Consider the following 24,612-nt stretch of genomic DNA (forward strand, 5'->3'; position numbering starts at 1 on the left):
CCTCCCTTGTATTTGGAGTAGACTACGTGCTGGCAGTCAGGATTTGATGGCATTTCAGCTCGAACTTCTGTACAGTCAATAATAAATATGCAGTCTGGATAATTTTCTTTGAATGGCTCTGGCATGCACTGCTTGATGATAGCCCTTGGTGGCACAAATACCCACTCTTTCAAGGCTGCGCTAAGTATGTCGAGCATTTTTTTTAATACACTTGATCCAGTTGATTCAGCCATTCCAGAAATCGCAGCCAAAGCATTGAAGCTTACCCCAAGCTTAAGCTTGGCTAAAAAGAGACAAAGCTTGTCTTCGCGGGTCATATCTGTGCTTCGGTAGCTAGGCTCTGGCAGAATATTGGGCAAAAGACTAAAAGACCTGTATGGTGACGCCACATATATCTTGCGAAGCAATCTCGTTTTGCTTAAGTTTCTCAAATCCAAAGAATTCACATTTTCTCTCCCAGCTTCCATCAGTCCCAGTGACCTACAAAAGCAAAAGAAAACATTTGAAATACAGCCTTAATAAGCAAATTTTTCAGAAATTTGTGACTATTTTAAGAACAATGTAGCCTTTCCCAACTCTCCATACAGTGACATAGCTATTCTGAAACAGATCACGCTCAGAAAGTAAGAAATGTCTAATAGCTGCTAGTCAATGTAAATATTACCAGTCATGCTATCATACCCAACTTAGTAAACTGTTTACATTCAATTTCTTGTAAATATACATGAACTTTACATTTACAGTATTGCAAGCAAGTGTAGAATTGCAAAGCATGCTTATTTATGCGTACTGCCGTCTTTAAAATGACATAGCAAGTAAATGGACAGTAAAAATCAAGTGCCGGATTACGTACATAAATAGAATAAAAATGGTACTACAGAGGAAGCCATAGTCAGCGACCAAATTGCAGCGGCAAGCATGTCTTGAAAAAAAAGTTGTGCTATGCTAATTAATTTAGTTCTCTCCCTCCCCTTGCTGCTAACTGCCTATCTTTATTGGGAGAGAGAGAAGTGGAGAAGGGACCCTTCTGGAGGAGAATCAGAATTCGGCATTCGGTTGCGCAGCTCCTCCTCTGTCCCTCTTCCCCAGATGGATGCTTTTACCAGTGGGCTTTAGTGACAAGTTATCTTACAGGCAATACTTCACATGTACTTGCCACTGCTCTCTTGTCTTTTCACGATCGGCAACAAATACAATTAGGTTGCCCTTTAGCAAACAATTCATGCAGTAAGCTGCACTGTGCACTTTCACACTATCTTTAATAAATGTACAGTTGGAATGATAATTTTATGAAAATAAAGTTGCTTATAAGTGGCCATTGTTCATGGGCTTAGGAGATCACATATAAAGGCCCACATCATTGATCAAAGTGGCAGGCCCATGCATTAATGTTGGTGCATCAATAATGATATGTCATGTGATAAAACATTTATATGTACGACTGTGCTTCAATAAAGTTACTAGTGGTGGCTGCATGGCGAGGGAGAGAACTTTGTAGTAGTAGCGACAAATGTCTATCACCACATTTTGTACAAATACAAGCAAGTTAATGCAATATGCGTGGTGATGTGACATACCATATGAAGGCATTACAGTATGTGCTGCATTAGCTATGAAGTGTTATAATATCTATGGCCACGGCATGCACCAAAATGGCAGCTTTTACCCATTATGACAGTTATTTAAATATTTCTGTTATGAGGAATGCATGCTTCAATGCGTTCTTCTGAGGTCTGCCTATAAGTTACTGCTACAACCATTTTGATGAAACTCAAGACAACAGTAAGTACAAGATGAATCCAGCAAATGTGTAGCGATAACTGTACCTTGTCACATTGTTCAATGTGAGAAACTTGAGTTGATGCCTCAGACCCATTTGTCGCTGACAGGAGGATAACCAGATTTCCTCCGGATTCTGGTTCTGTTTGGCATGCCTGCGGAGTTGGCAAAAATAAAACAGGCTGTCAAGTATTTAACGTAATGCTCAATGTAGACAGCCTGACTTCACAGGTAAACACAAGGTCGACATGTCAAAAGCACGCGCTTACAGCATCGGCCTGTGTAACTGGTTGAGCTTGTCGTGTTTCACAGCATCCTGCCAAAGGCTGAGGGTCATCACTGATAGGTGCGAGAGGCATCTCTGGTGATTCCACATCACTTGCAAGTCTGTCATAGACGTCCAGGCAAGCAGAGGTATCTTGATCTTGCATTTGTGGGTAAACTTGAGGGGTACTTTGAGGCACAGCTTGATCCACAGGATTTTGCACTGATCTGGCTGCCCTTACAGAATTCCGTTCCCACCTAAGGAAAATAAGAGAGTGTGGTACCGGCTACATCAAGCTGTTCGTTGCAAGGTTGATAGGTGGTCTGTTCTTTTAGTAAAGGTATGGTAATCAACTTTTAGCATATCTAACACCACAAAGTTCACCACAGTGACACGGTCAGAGGGGAGTAGCCAGGAGAGGGATGGGGGGGGGGGGAGCAAACTGAGCATTTTATCCTAAAATTTCTGGCTAACTACTGCATGGCACAGATTTCTTGGGCTTTGTCTTTCTTGTGCACCGAGGCAGAAATCGTATTATGCCATCTTCTAGTATGAAAAAGTAGTAGCATGGACTGTCTTGATACTGTTTGAACGACCGCACTTGCAGAAATACAGCAACTATGCGAGCTGAAGTTAGTCCTGCACAAATTTCTTTATATTTTTTGCCATACTTAACTATCAAGGACGCGTGCGGAACACATTCTCGCAGAGCACGGAAGCGAGAATCATTAGTTTAAGCAAAATGCTTTAAAACGCGCTGCATTTTGCGCTCCACTGGCCATCATACCTCTGCGCCACTTCTGGGTCAGGTGTCCGTGTCTTGTACGCCGCCGGAAAAATGGTCGGCACATACGATGGGTGTTGGCTGCAGTTATTTTTGCAGTTTCCTACAAAATGTCTGCTACAAATCCTAGTAGTTTCTGTTGGCGACCACGGACTTCCATCGGCACTGCGCGGAAATATACAAAATGTGTCACCGCACAGATAAAATACGACATGCATACACAAATTTAACTTGCACGTACCCTACAATGTAGAAAATTGGAAGCAGCGTAAGTAGCTCGGTGATTTTTATAATAGTGGTCAAGAGACCGAAGTTGAAAGCATTTGTAATCATTAGCACCGAACGATGGCTTCTAACAAGCGCAGAAAATTCTTCATACAGGGTAGCGCCCTGCGATGGTTTCTAACAAACGCAGAAATTAGAATTTTTGCACCGCGTGTGGCCATTGATTGACTGCCACCACAGCCATGCCAGGTGCGCGACTCCAGCAGCAGTGCAGTTACCCTGTAGCCGGCGGAGAGGAGGTGGCGCTTCACTTTCTGCCAATAACTTTCTATTTTTGCGTGTGAACGCCCGTGATCGGGCCCACAAAGTTCACGCTGTGGTTTGCTGTTTCCCATTGCAGATTGAGGCTCGCTCCGTTAGAATCCAGTAGGCGTGGGATGTAGTTGTATGCGGCCCATTCATCACTGTGGATGGTGTTCCGTCACCGGTTGAACATTGGCTGCAATAATGGAGCCTAGCGTCGCCGCGTCTCGTCGGTCGACCTTCAAAAGTCGGAGCTTCCCGGTGGTCACGAAGATCATGCCGTATACTTATGGTTCACGATCAGCAATGCCGCCGTAATTTTGGCGGCTCGGCGGAACGTTGTTGCCCGTCATCAGGCGGCTTCAACTGTACTTTCGCTTGCCGCAAAGGAGGCATTCATCAATTTGCACAATCTTCCCGGGGCCACCGAGTGGGGGTCGCGCCAGCAGCCCGTCGACCCGCACGACCTCAGGAGCGTAGTTCGTCCAGTCGGCGATGACGTGGCCCGACAGATTAAGCAAGTCGCCGGTCATCTCCTTCAAAAGCCACGTGCCTATGTTTTTGCTCACGCAGTATGTGAGCCAAATCACTTGCCGCCTGGAGACGTGGACATTCGGACGGCCAAGGAGCGAGCCTCGCCGCGCTTACATACACGGTACGCCCGCGGCACAGCATTTCCGCGCTAACCGACGCTCAAAAGAAGCGCGAGCAGCGATCGATCTGTTGAAAGCCCAATGCAAAAGGCAGGCGCCATGGTAAGCGCACACCTAGCGAGCCGCGCCGATTCAGTCCAGAGGAAAGGGGCGACAAGCGATCTTATAAAAGCCCAGTGCGAAAACCAGGCGCACACCAATCTGCGCTCGGAAAAGCGCGCGCAAGCACGTAGCGAGCCGCGCCAATCTAATCCAGAAGGCAAAGGAGGAGGGGGAGCATCAGCGCTGCTGCAGTAGTTATGCAGGAATGAACTGCGGTCGTGTTCAATGCATCGTGCACACATTCAATTTCTCAGCATGCGTGAACTCTGACCACTGCTAGCGCATGCAACATAATTTGTTTACTTACTTTGTTCGGCGCACAGCGGTAATCCACATCTGTCGTCGGCCTTTCTCGTACCATTTAGTTGGGAATCGGTAGAATGTCACTGGTGGCTGCAGCCCTTTCGTGTTAACATTGCTATTATGGCAGTTCACAACACAACAGTAATTACCAGTCTTCCGGCGAGGCGCCATCGCAAACAAATGCTTTCTCACGTGATGATGGCGATCTAGAGAAAGTAAAGACGCTTGATTCTGCATTTCTCGCGTGCAGCGCGAGCGAAGGGAAGCGACGGAAACATACACCCGTGGGAGGGGAATCTGTGCCGCCAGGGGAGAAACGAGCGCTGGCGTCTCGGGTGAAACTTGGAGTGCGGACGTCACATATTCAAAGAGCAAAAATCCCCACATTTTCTCTCTCGCGCCTGCTCTTACTCGCGCCTGCGCACAAACGATGGGAGAGCCCTCAAATCATGCTTGCTTCAAATGAACATCTCGTGCGAGACTCGGCTCTGCGCGTGGAAAAATTTTGCGAGGGCGCTGCGAGCGACCTGGATTGGAGTGGAGGGGGTTGAGTAACGCAGCACAGCATATTCAACGTAATTTCGCTGCGGGCGCTGAGACCAATTGCACGCGTACGCTCTCATGGTGGTGCTTTATTTCGACTGCAAATTTATATTGGCACCATTTTTGCTACGTATAAGTATCTGACGCATCGGCTATGCAACATGAAGTCTTCGATTTTGCTGTCGTTGTCAAATGCATCGTCTGCTAGCGAGCGCGCGTCCGTTACGCGGACGCTGGCGTACACCCAGCTTTCCTAGCAGAAAGTCTGTGCAGTAAAAATTTTTTATGGTTTTACTTGGTTCGATGCGCTCGCGACTCTTGTAGGCCGGTACCAATTGTAGTTTAAGCCAGGTGAAGTGCTATTTTTAAGACTGTTTTCTAAAAGTAACACGTAATTTTTGCCCCAGACGCCGTCTATCTACAACACGAAGCTACCAAAGAAAATTTTAGTGGTATCGTGCCATTTTACGCGCTCTTCTTGTTGGTGGAATATCGATCAGGGACAATGATCAAAGAAAATAATATTATAGTGAAATAAACAAGGTTTATTCACTGCGTAGCGCGAAGAGATGCAGATGACCAATGTACCTCTATGTAATAAATCTAAGATTACATAGACATATCTATCAAAGGTATACATGTAAGAGAAAATTATCAAATATTCTAAATGCACTGATTGAAAAAGTGAAAACTCACGACTGGAATAAGCGTGTTTCTTTTATAAGCTGCACCATGCCCCAAGTGATCCAATCGACTTTTCAAGAAAAGGAATCAAGGTAATTATTGGACGTTAATATGAACAACAGTGTTAGGGAAAATATATCGCATATAGACTCAGACTGAATCGGTGAGGCCGATGATGAATGTAGTTTCCGTGGCTTGTCTGGTGATCTCCTTCAACGTGCCAGCAGGCTAAATGAGGTAGAAACACATAGCTATAATCGAATAGTATTTGCTATTCAGAACGTATTCCACTTCAGAATTCTCTATAAAAGATTATCGGATAGCCGTTTCTGTTCGAATGTAACGCATAACAGCACTTTTAAAGTTTCGAAGGTGAGGGGCCGATGCAAGTGAGGACTCCTATTCCGAATGATTGTGCTGCTGGAGAGGCGCATCAGTTCCTGAGAGAATTAAAGCACGGGTGCTAATCACTTCTGCTGAACAAGTTCGTAGCTGTCATTCAATATAAACGCCCCGTTTTGTGACAACCTATAAATCTGCTAACTTGTTTCAGGCAAGGAAAACATTTTTTCGACAGTCTGATCACCATGCCTGCAACCCAATAAAACTGGGTGCCCAATCTTGTACGTACCACACTTGTCGATCTTTTTCAACGAACACGCCAGATCTACAAATATTTCTACATGTATGTGAGGCGTGCCGTTCCTTTAATTGCTTCACTGTTGTCTTTATAATAGTGCATCGGATAACAGAAAGCAGCCGCTTTTAATGCAGAAGCTGCTTAGTTGCGCGGACGTACAGTTCGGAAAGGCATTACATTTAGGTATGAAATATAAGATAAGCATAACATGTTTTTCTCAGAAATAAGACTCCAGATTGATTGCATACACGTCATATGCAATCACAAACACCGTTTCAGTGGCCTGAACGCATACAGAAGCACGCGAAGTAGTACGAATGACCCTTCTGAGAAGTATCGCCAGCAGTTTCCAACGGCGCGACCTTGCTGCGGCCCAATCTACTTCGATCGCAGCGCCGTCACAGCATTTTTCGTCGTCGCGCGCTTCACCGCAAGCATAGAGTTTATGACCGCAAGTATGCGCCGTCACAGCCGCTCGTTTCACTCTACCGTAATCTAGTACAGTATGGTGTGGCTCCTGGTTTGTGCAACTTAACCAAGGTGGCGCCACCAGCCCACAGACGCGCGCGCGCTTTGGACATCGGGGCGCGAAAACGTAAGTACCATTGCTCCGTAGCGAAAGCGTAACCAGTGGCGTCTGACACGCGCCGTTTGCTAAACCATGTGTGCGCAGTGTGGAAATTGAGAAGAAAAACTTGTGCTGTTGTCGTGGGCAAGGACTGTGATAGAGACAGTAAGATGTGGAACACGTCGGTGTGTGAAATGCACGCACCGCTGCTGCATCAAGACTGCCCGTGCGCGAGGCCGTTTTCCATGCACCGATTTCCTCAAGGAGAAAAAAGCAAGCTCACCCGACAGTGCGGGATAGCGCATCTACAGAGAAATAACTTCAATCCAGGCACATTGGTAAGAGTGAGTTACAGAACACAAGCATTTACGATATCGTATTGCTGACGCGAACAGTCATGTTTCTGCTATCAGTCATGTTTAGCGTCAAGCGAAAGTATACACGCACGTGCGTGATATAAGCCCCGGGTTTGATACGAAGTCGTACTAGTTGTCGCGGTGAGAAATCCTGCAGATAAGATTTCAAAAGTGCTATCTGAATCGCATTTTTGAAATCGTGAAGCTTGAATTCCTGCCGCCGCATGATTTTGCATATGTTGGTTTCGCTACTGTATCGGAACCACGGTGTGTTCAGAACGAAGGCCTGGCGTTGTGGCCTGCAACAAGTGCGCGAAAGCTGTGCTGACGCTGTAGGACAAAATTATTGTTTCAAACAAGAGAAGTGTTGGTTGTCTGTTATCGCAAAGTTATATATTTCCCGCATGAGCTTTTGGGGAACCGTTAAGTGACTCGAGGCAGAGGCAAACAGCTGATTTGTAGTTGCGGCTACTTTAAAATGCAGCTAGTCAAATAATGTCAAACTGGTGAGTTTGAAATTATTTACTTTTCTTTTCATGGCCTCCTTTGTCATGAAAATTTTGACTTTATTTTCGGGAACACTCCTTTACTACACGAGCACATCGAAATTGGATTTCACCGCTCTTTCTGCGCACGCGCGAGGAGCAGTGGTTGCGAGAGAGAAATGTGGGGACTTTAGGTGCTCAAAATTTCTCGTCATTTAGGTACTACGGGGAAGAAAACCGTTTGCTCCGTTTGTCCCTAGCCGAGCTTGCTGCAGAGAATCGACAGGATGCGTGACCGGCAAGGCGAAAAAGCCGCGTCCGAGGTGAGTTTGTTGCTATTTTGTTGCGGCGGTAGCATATTAAATTTTGTAGTCGCAAGGGGATACGTTTGGAAGTGAGGTGTCTTCTCGGATGACTTTAGTGGCAAAGCATTACGTCGTGCCGATGCATTGTTCATTAGCGTCGTTGATCAAGGTCAGCATACCACACACTGCAGGGGAATTGCGGGAACGGAAACAGTTTATGAATTAACTGCCGTGCCGATGCATTAGTTCTTAATGTAACTGAGCATACAACACACTTGGAGATTCGTGGGAATAAAAATTTTGTACTCTGTATGTGTATGTGTGTACTTGCGTCGCCATGCAATCTGAGCCGTAGATCGTTGAATAATCCCGGCTGTTACGATGTCTAGCTCATATACGGGGCGCTCTGTGTGGACGAAACAAGGGCTCAGATCGCTACAACCGCATGCGAAATACTCTGAATGCCTGCCAGTACACTTGTTCGGCGTCTCCGTGCTTGTACTGCGGCAGGAGACGTGACGGCAAGTGGGCACGTATATCATAGTGGCCGCTTTCACTCTTGGTATACTTTGCCGCAATACAATGCGCATGCTTCATTGCTGGCTTCGAAGCTGGCTTTAGGCAAACGGTATTATGCAACGCTCGAGCCATGTTGTCCGTCACTGCGGATAGAAAACGCATACACGTTCAACCTATTTGAGCTGCATCATTTTTTCGATGTTTAACCCTCTGTACTAAATGAAGAGCATAAGGTACGCCTGTGTGGGTGATTTAAAAGATTGATAAAAAGCCTGGTAACATGTGCAGTCAGTCAAAAAACACTATTTATGCAGGCGTCCACGCTCCTGTAAAAAAAATGCAATTCAGTGATGACCCTCTGGAGGTGGATCCGCACCTATATAAACACAGCCGGCTCATCAATCACAAAGTAGTAGGAGCTGAAAAGAAATTTTTAATGCTCATTACACAGCGATTCATTTGTGGTCAGCCAGTGACAAACGCATTGCACGAAACAGTGAGACTTCGTTTAATCCGCAATGCTTATGTGGCGAACAGGAGAGCAATAACATTTCTAGCAGAAAATGCTTGCTCCTTGGCATCCGATCTCCTTATTCATTTGCTACTTTCTTCAAATTTTTCTTTTTATGTGATGCTCTTGCCTTCACACACTGTCAGACTTCTCCTTCATGCGTTTCCTTAATACTCCTTCTATCCGCTTCTTGCTCGACATACCGTGCATGCCTTCAGTCATGTCCAATTGATCGATGCAGTCTTGTCCTTTTGTCTCTCTCCTCCAGAACCTGCAACTTTCGACAACCACTCCCCAGCATTATTTTGCTTCTTTTTGTGATAATGCCTGGCTATCTGTTGCTGATGCCACATATTCATTTTGCAATGGTTTATTCCACAAAATTCATGCAGAAGTGGAAACACAGATTACACTTCATTCTTCACCACAGCTTACTATGTCTGCATCAAAACTTGATATTACCTACACGTCTGCACTGTCTTTGTGTCTTCCTTTGCAGCTGTAGGTCACTGCATGAGCAGAAAAAGATTTTGTTGCTTAATGTTCATGTGCTTAAGCAGGCAATGTAGTGTACTTGATTTTCACAATGCTTAACTCAATTGGTGGTATGCCTGCACTATAACATGCACAAACTGAACAGCATATCCAAACAAGAAAATTGCTAGCCTATCGCAGTTAGGTTGAGTCATTTGAATGAAAGTTGGGACAGTTTTTGTATGGGATGGCTGATGGCATTCAGGCTCATCATGTCATCCTCAAAGTGGGAGCAAAAACGCAGTACATGTATAAAAGATGAGCAGTTTTATTGGATTGTGGTGCTTTACATGCACCTCACTTCAAGCACAATGATGTCTTTGCGTGTCACCTGTGTCGATATGAAGCCACTGCAGCTGGTGAGCAATGTGCTTGCAGATGGCACTGGCTACATTCCTTTGGAAAGGCATCATGTTGCACAATGTAGTGAAGATGAAGGCTTTTAAATTAATGTGTACTTTACTTTTTATTTACCTCTCACCTACTGTTGCCAACACAAATGATGCCTCCTGGTAAGCCGAATGCCTGTGAACATTGCAAGGCAAAGTGTCAGGCAACCATTTATAATCTTCAGCATAATACTGTAGAAGGCGGCCTTCTGGTTTGTATACATGAAAGCACCAGGAAAGCAAGCTAGATAGGCTAAAGACTAGCTGACTTGACAGCTCTGTACAGCCTGTACTGCTTACAGAAAGCAAGTCACACTGGTCATGGGAGCTATAGCAGCGGCATGCAAATAGAGGTTTGTATTACCTGTAGTACATATACATAGCCTTTCTTTCATGAAAAATATGTTTGGTCACTTTCCATTAACTTTACCTAGTCAGGACATGCATTATCACTTAAACTGCTTAGTCTTCAAATAAAACAAGCATTTTCTGCATAGTAACTTTTACTTACATGAAATATGCGGTCGTGTTGACCTGCAGAAGTGTACAGAATACATAAAATCTTGAAGCACTTAAGCAGAATTTATAAACAATGCTAAATTTAGGTGGACTGACAAACTGGACTCTACAACACAGATAATATAGGGCACTTTCAAGACAGTTTCTTGATGGCCTACTACCTAGAAGGTATTTAGAACAAAAACAGTGTCAACTGATTGGAAAAGGAAAGGGGACAGACACAGTGCTCACTTACGACTCAAGGTTTTTGTGTGTGTGTGTGTGTGTACAGTAATATATACAAGGTGGGTTCAAAAAGAAACCGAACTTTTGAAATAGCGTGCCAATCAGCAGAGGGAGCGCGCTGCGGCTACTGAGCGCATGTAGCGGCAGGTTTAGACAACAAACTGCCATTCGCTGCGTTTCGCTCTGGCTGTTATTTGGCGAGCTACAGCCGCTGAAGTGAGCACATGAACAAGCTGCTCTTCGGATTGGTGCCAAAGTGACAATGAAGGAATTGGAAGAACAGTGTGTGTGTGTGAAGTTCTGCTATAAACTTGGGAAAACTTTCACAGAGACATTTCAGTTGCTTAGCCAAGCATACGGGGAGGACTATATGAGTCGCACGCAGTGCTATGATTGGTTCAAGCGTTTTGAAGAGGGAAGAATGTTGGTCGGTAACGATCCCAAGCCTGGACAACCTTCCACATCCACAGATGATGACCACATCGAGAGAGTTCGAATTATGATTCGTGGAAATCGTTGTTTGACTGTTTGAAAAGCCGCTGATGACGTGGGTATCAGCGTAGGATCATGTCATGAAATTTTGAGTGACAAACTTGGGATGCGTCGTGTCAGTGCAAAATTTGTGCCACGTTTGTTGTCTGGTGCACAGAAGCAGACCCGTGTTGAAATAAGCCAGGAAATGCTTGCCGCTGCCAATGACGATGAAAACTTTCTTAAGAACATCATAACAGGCGATGAGACATGGGTTTATGCCTACAATGTTGAAACGAAAGTGCAGTCGTCGCAGTGGGTGGCCAAAGGTTCTGTTCATCCAAAAAAAGCACGCATGAGTCGGTCAAAAATGAAAGTGATGTTGGTTGTGTTTTTTGACTGCAAAGGCATTGCCCATCAGGAATTTGTGCCACATGGTTAGATGGTAAACAAAGAAGTTTGCCAGGGAACCCTAACCTGTTTGAGAGATTGTGTGTGCAGTAGGAGGCCTGAATTGTGGGAAAATCAGGCTTGAATGTTGCATCATGACAATGCCCTGGCTCACATGTGGCTCCTTGTCTGCAGCTACTTAGCGAAACACCACACTCCTTTTGTGCCCCACCCACCATATTCTCCGGACCTAGACCCTTTCCAAATCCTAGAGGAGATCCAGGACAATGCGAGAAGAGACCTGCATGCCATTCCAGAATTTGCATTCCAGGAGGCTTTCCAAAAAATGGAAGAAAAGATGGGAAGAGTGCATTGCCAGTAGAGGGGACTACTTTGAAGGGGACAGCACTGAAGATGTACCATAAGCAGCAAAGCTGTTATAGCAAAAGTTCGGTTTCTTTTTCAACACACCTCATATGCATGGAAAGGGTGGGGTTCAAGGCAGGTGCAACAACAACACCCAATGTGAGGTCGAATGTAGAGTTTAATGTCCAAACCACAGCAGTAAGCTGGTAACTTTTAAATGGTAAGCAGAACAGTAATGCTACGGGAACTGTCATCCCCTTCATAATTGTAACAACCGTCGGAATATTGAAGTGTCTTTTCAATGTCCCATTAATTTCCACTATTCTCATTCTGAATGGGCAAATGCACCTCCATTCATTTACCATAAGACATATCAAAAGATCAACCCCAATAATGCTAGTTCTTTCTAGGTAGCTGAAGCAAAATAGCATTTCGTTCAGTCAGTATTGATGCAAGTTTTCAAACACTCCTATCATGAAATAGCTCAGTTGTCCATCTTGAGCAAGGCAGTTATTAGCTGGTATAATGTCAGAATTTGTTTATCATTTACTGGTAGACCTGCTGATGATAATGTAAGCAGAATGCTGCTGAGACCAATGAGAAAGTGTGAAAAAGAAAATAATTATAACATTGTTCCAGCCATCATTCCCTAAGGTGTCCACCCTGCCCCATCGTAAGCAATCACTTCACATCCCAGCATGCATATCTTGCGCATTTCTTTATTTCACTTTTTCTCTATTGTGTAGGACTGGCCATATTAGCTTAAAGCACTAGAAATCAATAACAATGACATCAGCATTGCCGCTGAGGAAAGACTGAAGTTAAAGAAAACAGAACAAAATCGTACAAGGAAAGTAAGGAACACACACGAGCACCTATTCACAAATGGAAGTTTATTGGTGAAAAAACAGGTACAACACAAATTGATAAGGAAAAAAAATGTTCACGGAAAAACTGTACATGTGTAACAGAACCTTGTGGGTGCATAAAGAAAAAAAGACTAAATGTTAACCTCATCACCCAAAGGGTCCCTGAAACTATTTTAGTTGTGTGTTACCTACACGTACACAGTATCTCTCCTCGAATGGTTACTCAAAAAAGCTTCATGTCACCATGCTATATAAAGAGCTGCAAGTGGTTAAAAATTACCCTCCTCTAAAGCCTTTCCTCTCCAATGTCACTTTTATTCTATGTGGCCTTGGCTATGTCCTGCCTCATTGGACACAACATCGTACAATGACAGTAGTGTTGGCTACTTGCAGTTTACTTGAACCTAGTGTGTTCCTGTGTCACTTAGAGATGCAGCTTTTTTTTGTTATTGTGGTGATGAAGGCCTCAAAACGAAGTTTACATAGAGCGCTTATGTTTTGTACAGTGTGCAGTCGCGGTAACTTACTCTCTGCACTCACCTGCAGTACAAGAATATAAGTGTAATAGATACAGTGCAAGTTTCTGCCACCACATGTACCCCTCTGCTGCTTTGCTTTGGTTGCTGTTGTCACTGTGCTATTGTTAAACATTATTGCATTCTTTTTCACTTTTTGCCTGCACATCTACAGCCTGGCACATCTATAGCAAAGCCCTGATTTTTTGGGGAAACTTTCTAATTCATACCTTCCCTACCACACACATACAACTGTACTATCAACCCAAAAAGTTAACGAATGGAGGGATCTCACAAAAAGCTGAATATCTCCGCAGCCTCAAAACGAAGCCTGGTATTCCCATTTCCAGCCTCTACTAGTATATGCGAACATTGTGATGTACGGTTTTACTGGCTACTTTTAAAGGCTGCTCGGATATTTAGCGTTTTCTGAGATCCCGTGGTCCGTAAACTTTCTTAGTCAATAGTATGTGTGTAGACAACAGTGGCAGACAATCTGCTATCTCAGGCAAGTCTACCATTGGACTCAAGAAACATCTACATGTCTTACATTAGTGTGTTTACTTTTACAGGTACATCAATTACTGTGCCTTCATATCCTACTAAAAATAAGCTTAATGAGGAGGCTTGCTTTGCGTATTCTTAATGATGTCATGTGGGAAGCCAATCCACTTCATGAAAAATGATCACTTGTTCGTTCTACTAGAGGTGGCTCAAAACCTGGTGAGTGGTGCCACTGTGACATCTAGCAATGGTGATGTTTAATACCTAATAATTACACAATTGATGCAGAATACCTAAATTTTATTTCATCATTCATCATTAGTACAGATGGAGGTCCCAGAGTTACAAAAACTGTCAGTGGGACCTATTAGTAGTTAATATAGTAATGAATACATTATGGCAACATAGCAGTGATACACATCAGAATACACGAAGTTAATGAAGCAAGTAATCAAATACAAGGAAGGTGCTTACAAATGCAAGCAAATGAAATAGATGATGTGTATGAATAAATAAAAATGTAGTAATTGGCACGTTATGGAAACATAGGGATGACACATATCAAAGAACACAGGGTTAATGTACGAGATAATTAGAAACAAAAATATGCTTACAATATGCAAAGTACAAGTGAAATATATATTGTGCGACAAAAAACTTAAAATTTCTAAAAATAAGGAAGGAAAAAATAAAGACAATGGGATATAGAGAATAAAAGCGATACATTAGGCAAGTACAGAAGCACTGAAAGTGGTAAAATAAATTTGTATATAATATATGTTCGTAGTAATGAGTCTGTAGCCAGTAGTGTCGATAGTAAATATTTCTTCATATCTCTCTTGAATGTTAATGTTGTGCGGCAGGCTTTAATAGGGGGTGGTTTAATTTAGTGTTTAATCACCATAAAAGAGCAGTAAACATTGACAATTAGTGTTTATTTGAGGAAGGAAAGAATTGTTAGAGGAATGTCTCGTATTGTTAGTGTTGGTAAGAGCAGATATATTAAATGCTGAACCCTTGATAATCACCAGAAGGTACGCTACTGACGGTGCACTTGCACAAAACTCAAAATAATTTCAGAGCCCTGAAAACGAAGCTTTCTTTTCCCTACTCGTCAGGTGTTTCACAATCTGCACTGATGGTGTTCTTCTCGAGTATGGCTTGTGCTGTGCGAATGTTCAAAATGTCAAATGTAAATCAAATAGTTGGTTAAAAGGTTAACAAAAACCCGGGGCACTTCGCCGACCAAATAAAGATTTAAAAGAAAAGAAGACATTTCGGCTCCCACACGGGAGCCTTGTTCACAGGTAAAATAAACAAAAGTGCTCGAGCAGCTCGCTTAAATAGTCTAGAACACGTGACGCAGGCAGCGCACATACACTGACGGCAGATTGCCATCGCTCCTGTTCAGAGTGTGTGGCGTAGTCTGGATCATGAGGGACTCAAGATAAAGGCGTCGAGATAGCCCCTTTTCCCTGGCAAGGACACGTGCCTTCCCCCAGTCTATTGCGTTTTACATTACTTTGTCATAATGGTTCGGCCCCTGCTCTTTATGGCCTCCCCAAGGTTCACAAGCCAGGCGTTCCCATGCGTCCAATCGTAGATTTCACGCGTTCACCCCTGCACAAGCTATCAGGATTTTTACATCGTGTCATTTCGCCCCTCGTCGGACAACGTGCCACTCACATACGCAATTCCTACGACTTGATGGACAAAGTCCGTGACGTCGTACTGGACAAAAACGACATCCTGGTCTCTTTTGACGTGAAATCGCTTTTTACTAGTGTGCCAACGGAACTGGCCGTGGATGTATGCAGTACCGCTCTGGAGTCGGATGCCACTCTACCCGAGAGATCGCCCATTGATGCACCGGACCTGGCTCGGCTGTTACAGTTCTGTTTAGAAAATACGTACTTTACGTTCCAAGAGTGTTTCCACAAACAGGTCCACGGAACGGCTATGGGAGCTTCTATATCGGTAACCGCCGCTAACTTGACAATGGAAGCACTTGAAAGTTGAGCACTCGCTTCGTTCAGCCCTGCTCCGAAGGCATTCTTTCGCTACGTGGACGACTGTTTTTGCATCATTCATAAAGAAGCAGTTCAGTCGTTCACTTCACACCTGAACAGCATGGAAGCAGCGATCCAGTTCATGGTAGAAGAGGAAGTCGACGGCAAGCTTCCGTTCCTTGATATGCTGATTGAAAGAAAGGGGCCTACTTTGTCGTTCGCAGTTTACAGAAAGCCAACTCACACAGGACGCTACTTGCATTTCGGCTCCTTGCAACCTGCTTCTCACAAAAGGGCAGTGGTTTCGACGCTTCTACGACGCGCGGAGAAAATCTGCACGAGACAAGAAGACTACGCAGCCGACGTAAGCGTGGTACGGCGGGAACTATCAGCCTGTGGTTACCCGTGCTCTTTCTTAAAGGGACACTAAAGGCTACTATTAAGTCAACGTGGACTGTTGAAATACCATCCCAGAAACCTCGAAACGCTTGTTTCGTGCCAAGGAGAGACTTATTTTAAGAGAAAATGCGTTCTGAAGCGTCCGCGTACCTCTAGCGCAGTTCAAATCGCCCGCCCTCCGATTGAGGAGAACTGACATCATGGTCTCATAGTGACGTTGCGCCATCGGTGAGTAGAACGGCGTCCGCAGACGGCGCTACGGCATTTCTGCGCAAAACGCGAACGCGCGGCCAGAAACAGAGCCTAGACAGAGCCGACAGCAGAGCGAAAGCGGGAGTATGGTGGCTAGCGGAAGGAGAAACGAATTACGTCCCACGTTACGTCCCACGGCACACGGAGAGTCCGTTTTCGTTAAACTATAGGCTGCAGCGAGCTCGCAGCGTGGTCGGCGTGGTCTATGAGAAGCGACGAGCCTTTTCGCACTCGCAACAGGGCATAAAAATGTGCGAATCGACGCAAAACTCGGCCTAGAAACGTGCTTCGCTACAGCCAGGGCTCAATACGACCCAAGCTGGCACGACCCAGATGTCGTTTCCCGCACCGCCACCAGGCGCCGCTACTATACCTCACACTCCAGCGCAAGACGCCCATAAGCTGGTACTTCATTCTATGACGCTAACTTCGACGCTCGTCGCAATGGACCCTGACACCGACAGATTGGCTCGCGATGGTGGGCTCAACTTCAGCGATTTGAGCACCGACGAGCGCGACCTGCTTCTGAGGGCTCGCACTGCCGGCGTCGTTGCGTACTACGACGGCGGCCTAGACACCGGCTCTCCGGAGCGGGAAAGCAACGAGGGCTTCCCACGACATCACATGGACGTGGCATTCTCGCTGCTTGTTCCAAATGAAAGTTTCGCGAGCAGAACCCTCACAGCACGACGCGATAACGAAACTACTGAAACTCCAAAGCGTGCGCGGCGCAGAGTCGAGCGAAAACGAAACCTTTCGAACACCCATATTACTGAAGGGTAACGTCAAAATGTTATTTTTTCCTAGAATCGAATAGACGTAGACAAGTAGCATTTTTTCCGGCTTATAATCGAATGAAATTATATTTTTAATACGAGTAGTTGAGTATTAGCAGAGTCCTTCCATGTTTTTTCTGGTCACGAAACTGCCGCCTCAGTTTCATATAGCGCCAGCGCCCGCCGCTAGAGGCGCAACCGTGCATGAGAGGGCATGCGAACGCCGCTACCGCTGTGGTTGTGTGTGGGGCAGCCTCGGTATTCTAGCTTTCTCAACTTCCTCAACGATCGCTTTAGTTTCACGTAACTATTTTTAACATTGAATATAATTAAATTACTGCCTGAGCGTGTCTTCTGCGATGATATGAGCGCACGGGACGAAAAAAAAAAGCCGCTCATAACATGGAGCTTGCGGCGGTCTCAGACCAAAAAGAAGAAAGATCTGGAATTTGAAGAGCCAGAACCGCGATACGATTATGAGGCACGCCGTAGTGGGGGACTCGGGATTAGTTTTGACCACCTGGGATCCTTTAAAATGCACCTAAATTTAAATAAACGGGTGTTTTGCATTTCGCCCCCGTCGAAGTGCGTCCGCTGTACACGGCCGGGCGGTCCCGGTCCGGATTTCTTCGTCATCGCCGTTCGCCTCAACGCTTCGGTGGGCTCCGCTTTTTAATATTTGCCTTAAATTAAACACCGTGCATTCGCAACAAAACGCCAGTGGTCCCACTTATCACCAGAGGAGTAAGCGCCAATTCTCCGTTGCGCGTAGCGCCAGATTGTTCGCCGAGCACAGCTGTTCAGTTTCTGTTAAACTGTGGCATGGAAGGACTCTGTGGGCAGCATCTTATAACGAGATCAAAAGAATGAAATTGCTATTGCAAAGGGCTGCTACCGTAGAATACTTAATGACAAAGAAAAGGGAACTGAGCTGCTCCATGCGCTTAAGATTTTTTGCAAAGCGATGTCATTTCTGAATAAGATTTAGGTAGAATTAATGCAAGACGAACTTCGCTACTAAATGTCTTCCTAGACAATCACATGTAAGAAGACAGGACAGACAGACAGACCTGTCCTGTCTTCTTACATGTGATTGTCTAGAAAGCGCAACCAATGTTTCCTATTACAATGAACCAACTTGCCCAACAACGCATCCTGCTAAATGCCTTCGGTGCGGCTTTTAACAACGGATTAAGGCGAACCTGAAGTGTTAGGACCTGCACAGTTGAAACTAGCTGTAATTAGGCAATTGCCTTAGCAAGCAGTCGTTTAGAAGCGTCAGTAAGCTCAGCACTTCACTGCTCGTGGTTTCGACGCAGAAACGACGAGACTAGGTATTTTGGTTCTTAATTCGCAACTATTTACAATATGTTAAAATGCTGCAATCACCGGTCCTGATATTCTTATCATGGTCGAAAAATGAAAAAGAACTTTATAATTCGATTAAGAAAATAAATAAAACGTGTTGGTGCAAAAACAAAATACAAGCACGATCATTTATTTATCATGTAAAATAAGCGGAGCGAAATACAGATAGCACGGAGGCGTCCGGTCACAAATGGTCCACCATTCACAATGCAAGAAGTTTGTTAAAAGCATGACACTGATATAATACGCATAAAGAAATAAGATCGAACGTGAGAGGTATGCAATTGGGAGGCAGGAAACAAACACCAGCAAACGAATGGCAATAAGTACAGAATGCATAGTCGATTGTTTCTATAAACAAGAAAGTGTAAAGCATAAGTATTTCATAACACACGGCTAAAGAACTCTCAAACGAACACAAGTAGCCACATCACAAATACAGCAATTTTTTTTAAATGGCTTGTTAGAGATACCACCTTTCTACTTCTTCAGCTGTTACTTAAACATGCAGACAAAACTTGCTCAGCAAATCACAATACAAATGTAGCTAACAGTGTGCTAATAACCTTCTTACTCATAGCAGCTTATAGACTTAAAAGTACGTGCAATTGAAGAATTGTAGCCCATCATTAGCCAAGACTAAAGGACAATGGAAAATAAAACAATGCATATTATTCTGTTTTAACACTTGCATTTAAAGGAATTCTAATGCTATACCTTTCATAGATGGTCGGGGTAAGGGCGCTATTGCTGTGAACTACTCTATCCTGGTATAACACAAATTGAGGTTGCAACAAAGCATAAAGCAAATGTGTTCAGCGTCGGCTTCTCACGCTCCAGGGACACGTCGTCGCCGTTGATGTTGAAATTGTACGCAGTGACGATGTCCGAGGCGTCAAAGTGTTTCGCGCACACACGTGCATACTTCGATTCGAAATTAAAACCGCCACTTTCCTGCCGCGGTATGGCCCGCTTCCATTTCTCGCGCTGCTCCTTGTTATTAGGTAAACAGAACAACGACACCTTTTCGGTCGTGCCCTTGTAGCCGGAACGGCACCCAGGCACGCAACACGTGTTCGGCATCGTTGTCCCACCCCACCACTTCAACCAAACAGCCCAACACTCGAAAAATAGCACAGCACATGCACAGAACGTACCCGAAAAGTCAGCTCGCCTCGCACTGCGCACGCATTTCGGTACGCGAACGATGCCCTCTGTGGCACAGTGGCGCCGCGTCGCGGCACCTTTGGGCAGCATATGAACCTCTCCCATAGCGTGACGGCGGAGTTTCGTGACCAGAAAAAGATGGAAGGACTCTGGTATTAGTAACACAAATTATGAGGAGACCTTTCGTCATCGGGCTAGTACCGGAATGTCGCTGGGGGGTCTCAAATCGTGTCATGCATTTACCTCAATTTCTCGGTTACTAAAGCTCTGTTCGCGATTATATTGACGCCTTAGACGTTCTAGAACATTGCTCTACCACTTTAACTTGAGTTTCTGGTAACCTTTAGTGTCCCTTTAAATGCTGTCGAACGACAAATGGCACGTCCACAGTTACCCCATGCTGCCTCTAGTCAAAAGCGCGCCGGAATACCCTATATCCCATCCACGAGTGAAGCTCTAAGCCGTATTCTGCGTTCATACAATGTTCAAGTGGCACACATTCCAAACCAGAAACTACGGCAATCACTCGTCAATGTTAAGGACAAATTACCAAAAGAGAAATTCCCAGGTGTTGTGTACGTTGTCCCATGTGCGGATTGCGACTACGTGTATATTGGCGAAACTGGTGACTTTGAAATGCGTCTTAAACAGCACAATTATGACGTCAAAAAAGAAAATGTGAAATCCAGTGCCTTGGCTGAGCATGCCACTTCAAGCGGCCACGCAATCGACTGGGGGAAGGCACGTGTCCTTGCCAGGGAAAAGGGGCTATCTCGACGCCTTTATCTTGAGTCCCTCATGATCCAGACTACGCCACACACTCTGAACAGGAGCGATGGCAATCTGCCGTCAGTGTATGCGCGCTGCCTGCGTCACGTGTTCTAGACTATTTAAGCGAGCTGCTCGAGCACTTTTGTTTATTTTACCTGTGAACAAGGCTCCCGTGTGGGAGCCGAAACGTCTTCTTTTCTTTTAAATCTTTATTTGGTCGGCGAAGTGCCCCGGGTTTTTGTTAACCTTTTAACCATGTTTCATCCCGACCAGACGGGCTTCCGTCAAACACTGAACTTCAAATCAAATAGTTGTTGACCATTTGGACTTGTATTCAATTGGAGAACACGCAATTAGAAGTTATCAAATCTTCCTTTCTGTCAATAATTACACACACTAGAATCTTTAGGGATAAAGTCAGGTGCATGTGGTGACCATTCTCAAAGGGAACTGCAGTTCCTGAGTGGACATATAGAGCAGGTACTTTTTTGCTTTGCTTAGTAATTTCTAGTCGCGCAGTAGGGATGCCTCGCCTTTAGGCAGCCAACAGATTTGTTTTCTCAATTGAGGCTGTAAAAATTATCATCTGGACAATGTGAACATGTTCCTGATGTCCTCTTGGTGCGGCAGATACTATTACCTTTCAGTCACTCTCATTTACAAACTTATCAGTTGACCAGAAGCCTGGTTGTGACTGGCATTACATGTGTCAAACAATCTAAAGAACATCTCTTCTAAAGCTTTCCGCGGTTTCTTTTCCACCTCTCGAGTTTCAAAACCCGCCATAATGCCTTTGGCATTGTGTGCTGCTAATCCCAAGGGCGCGGAATCAAATTCCGACTGCAGCAGCTGCATTTCCAGGGGGAAGAAATGCAAGAACACCTGTTTACCATGCATTGAGTGCACATTGAAGAATTCCAGGTGGTCAAAATTAATCCGGAGTCCCCCACTATTGTGTGTCTCATAATCATGTCGTGGTTTTTGCACATAAAACCCCAGACTCACCTCTTGTGTCCCCTGTAAGTAGCATTGATTACACGCATTTAAGGCCATACTGCTCCACTCAAGGCCCATGTGTAGTAGGGGTTTTCATATTCTGATATTTCTGGATAGAATTAAATATGGATATTTGACGAAACTGACCTATTGAATATTGAATAACAAATATGTTCACATTTCAGAGAAGTGTGGAATATTTTTGAAAAAAAAAAGAAACTTTACATTGCAAGGGTGGACTTTTAACATTGTTGGTACAACATTTTTTTAGTGCTTAGCGCAGAAACCATACACAAGACAGACGAGAGAAGAGACCACACACAAGTGGTACTTTCAACGATTTATTGGAAGTTGGATCACGGGTTTATACATGCAAGCATTTGCTAGCATTCTTGATAAACCTGGCCAGATTGATGCTATATTCCTGTATTGCAGACAGAAAAGCATTTGAGCTTGTTTGACACTCAAAACTAATTGAGAAGCTCGAAATCACAAATCTTCTGCCATACTTAATTGGCTAAATCTCTGCATACTTAACTAAGCACAAACAATTTGTCAGCATAAGCGATTGCCCTTCCCATGAAGTGCTAGTTACTTCCAGTGTTCCTCAAAGCAGCATGCTTGGTCTCTTGTCATTTTTAATATATATTAATGATATAGAAGTAGTCAGTCACCCCTTTTAAGTAAAGTTTTGTTGATTTTTTATTTAATGAAATATGTTTCTGTTAGCCCAAACTTCTGTTATTTCAATCTCAAAATTGGCCTTCGTCAGATAATTCGAACCTCACTGGTCAGATTCGCCCAAATACAGCTGTGTTAAGCGCTGAAGCATATGCAACTTACTGTGGTGAAGCATACCAAGAATGGAAAAGGGCCACTGTCACAGGACATAGCACGTGTTCCTTGATTATACAGGCATGCAGTCTCCTGTCACAGTAGGAGCACCTAGCCACCTAATAAGCATACTGGCAGCCATTCAGAGCTGTTTCTTACGTTTCAGTGGTGATTTGAGTCCTTTTTTCACCTTCCATGCATGTCTCGTATATGAGACCATTAATGAGGCCTAGTATGTGTTCTTTAAGTAAATGTGCCGTGCACAGAGAAGTGGAAAACAATCATGTGTTTTGGGAAAGCTAGCAAAAAGGAAGGCAGTAAGTTGAAAAAACTGCGATAAGCCGAGGAGATGTTAAAAGCCAACAAAAGAGTGTGAATATATCAAACTCTGAAGGCCTGCCCATACACCTATTAGGCGTCTTGGTGCTCATACTGTGACTGGAGACTGCACATGTGCATGTACGTAAACTAGGGAACACGTGCTGTCTTTCAACAATGGCATCTTTCCCTGCTTGGTATGGTTCTATGCATAACACGGCTGTATTGCAGTGAAGCTAAAATTAAGAAAAATAGTAAACTGGGCGAGTTGGTAGCTGTTGATGGTTGCAGGTGTAGCGCTAAACTGAAACGCGGCCAAAGTTAATTTTAAAGGCAAATACTGTAAAGTGAAGCAATGGCATGTTTCAATGTTCTTTTATGCCTTTTGTTCAATTCAACCAGTCTCAATGGTCCCGTCAGGATCAATTAACGGGCATGCCTCATAATCAGAACTGGTTTTGGCAAGTAAAACCCCAGAGAGGTGATCAAATTAATGGAAGTCGACTGTATATATGGCTCATGAGTAGAGCCACCACTGTCTAAAACCGGTACAACAAGAAAACACCAAGAAACCTAAATGATCCATTGCAAATGCAGTCAACTTTCATGGCATGCACAAATAATCTAACTTTCTCACGGACAATGATAGTGATAGTTCGCTGATACATTGGTCAGCGGCCGAGAGGATTTGCCCAGTTTCTACTATTAATTTTACACACTTGTGCTTATCCCTGTATATAACAGCGGTGTCATTTAGAAGAGGGCGACATGTACATGTATTGCAATGCAAAGCAAGGAAATCATCACCTTATACACTATATTTCTGTGCTCTCTTAAGTGCTCATTAACGCATCTTCCGGTTTGGCCTATGTAGCATCTACCGCATGACAGTGGAATATGATAGACCACTCCTACAGCGCATCCGACGAACTCATCATTGCGATTCTACCGCAAACCGGCTTTTTTGTCCTTATTGGGTTAGTGGTTTTACACAAGGTGCTTAGCTTATTTGGAGCTGAAAAAACACCCGCACGTTACCTTGGCTTCCTATCTTTTTCAGGCTATGTGATATCTGGTGTATATACGGAATCACAGCGGTTTTCACCTGGTCACGGCTGCTAGCTCTTGCATTTGCACGGAGGCATCGTCTCAAACGTTCCTGTTTGAGCAGCCTTTCTGCCATTGACACCAACACATGGTTAGGGTAACCAGCCTCCTTAAGACTTGCAGCCTGTTGCTGGAAACTGGTTTTCATCAGGATGTTTTTGAAACACATGTTAGTTACGAAGGGTTTAAGATTGGGCTTGTTGATAAATTATGCTTCAAACTCAGGTTAACAGCGCAAAGCCACCAGAAGGGATAGAAGAGAGAACGGAGTGCTGAACTTCCAACTGTTTATTTTCTTTTCAGAAAGCATCGCTATTTATAGTCACACAATAGCCCACCAACCATACTTAGAACGCCACGACAAAGCCACACAAAATTCAACGTGGTGATAGCCCGAGGTGTCTGATCTCCTCGTCAGTGAGAGCAATAGAGGGGTGCTGATTCAACCATTCTTTAAACGTAGAATTTCTCCCGCTTTGATTATCTCACGTGTAACACGGTCTCTGTGTTTTGCAACGATAAAACATGTTTTGAATTTCGGCCTACATCCACATGCGCAGCAGTGGGCAGAAAGCCATCCCTATTAGTTAGTTATGCCCCTATTCACCAAATTCAAATGGGCTGAATGAAATTGGAGAAGGGGTTTCTTAGCTCATGGACTGTAAGCCCAGCAAGTCCTACTATCAGTAGAGATGAACTGAAAGTCAAGAAACTGAAACGTATTGCACTTCAAGAGGTCTCAAACACTCGCAAAAAATCTTGGACATCAGGACATTTTTCTAGAAAACTATTACTAGGGAAATCCAGA

At 44.4% G+C, this 24,612-nt stretch overlaps 2 protein-coding genes across 2 annotated transcripts in view; one reads left to right on the top strand and one right to left on the bottom strand.

Annotated features, from left to right (window-relative positions):
* Window positions 1–224: 224 nt before the first annotated feature.
* Window positions 225–4,728, bottom strand: LOC142579845 (uncharacterized). Its single transcript, XM_075690449.1, has 5 exons — window positions 4,419–4,728; window positions 2,832–2,993; window positions 2,049–2,301; window positions 1,827–1,934; window positions 225–480 (listed from the first exon to the last, which is right to left on the bottom strand). The coding sequence occupies exons 1-5, from the start codon at window positions 4,649–4,651 to the stop codon at window positions 364–366; spliced, it is 873 nt and encodes a 290-aa protein (XP_075546564.1). The 5' UTR covers window positions 4,652–4,728; the 3' UTR covers window positions 225–363.
* Window positions 4,729–6,885: 2,157 nt separating this feature from the next.
* Window positions 6,886–24,612, top strand: part of LOC142579849 (uncharacterized) — a 58,089-nt gene continuing 40,362 nt past the window's right edge. The window contains exon 1 of the mRNA XM_075690466.1: window positions 6,886–7,187. Coding sequence (XP_075546581.1) covers window positions 7,020–7,187 — 168 coding nt within the window. The 5' untranslated portion in view covers window positions 6,886–7,019. The remainder of the gene's footprint in view (window positions 7,188–24,612) is intronic.

This window comes from Dermacentor variabilis, chromosome 4 (assembly GCF_050947875.1).
Source record: "Dermacentor variabilis isolate Ectoservices chromosome 4, ASM5094787v1, whole genome shotgun sequence".
Taxonomy (NCBI): Eukaryota; Metazoa; Arthropoda; class Arachnida; order Ixodida; family Ixodidae; genus Dermacentor; species Dermacentor variabilis.

What these genes read in the sequence shown, in the direction of transcription:
- LOC142579845 (XM_075690449.1), bottom strand. Translation starts at nt 4,651, where the DNA reads ATGCAGAATCAAGCGTCTTTACTTTCTCTAGATCGCCATCATCACGTG. An exon ending in CAGTTACACAGGCCGATGCT is followed by an intron (nt 1,935 to 2,048) that starts GTAAGCGCGTGC and finishes CCAACTCCGCAG; the next exon opens with GCATGCCAAACAGAACCAGA. An exon ending in ACATTGAACAATGTGACAAG is followed by an intron (nt 481 to 1,826) that starts GTACAGTTATCG and finishes TTGCTTTTGTAG; the next exon opens with GTCACTGGGACTGATGGAAG.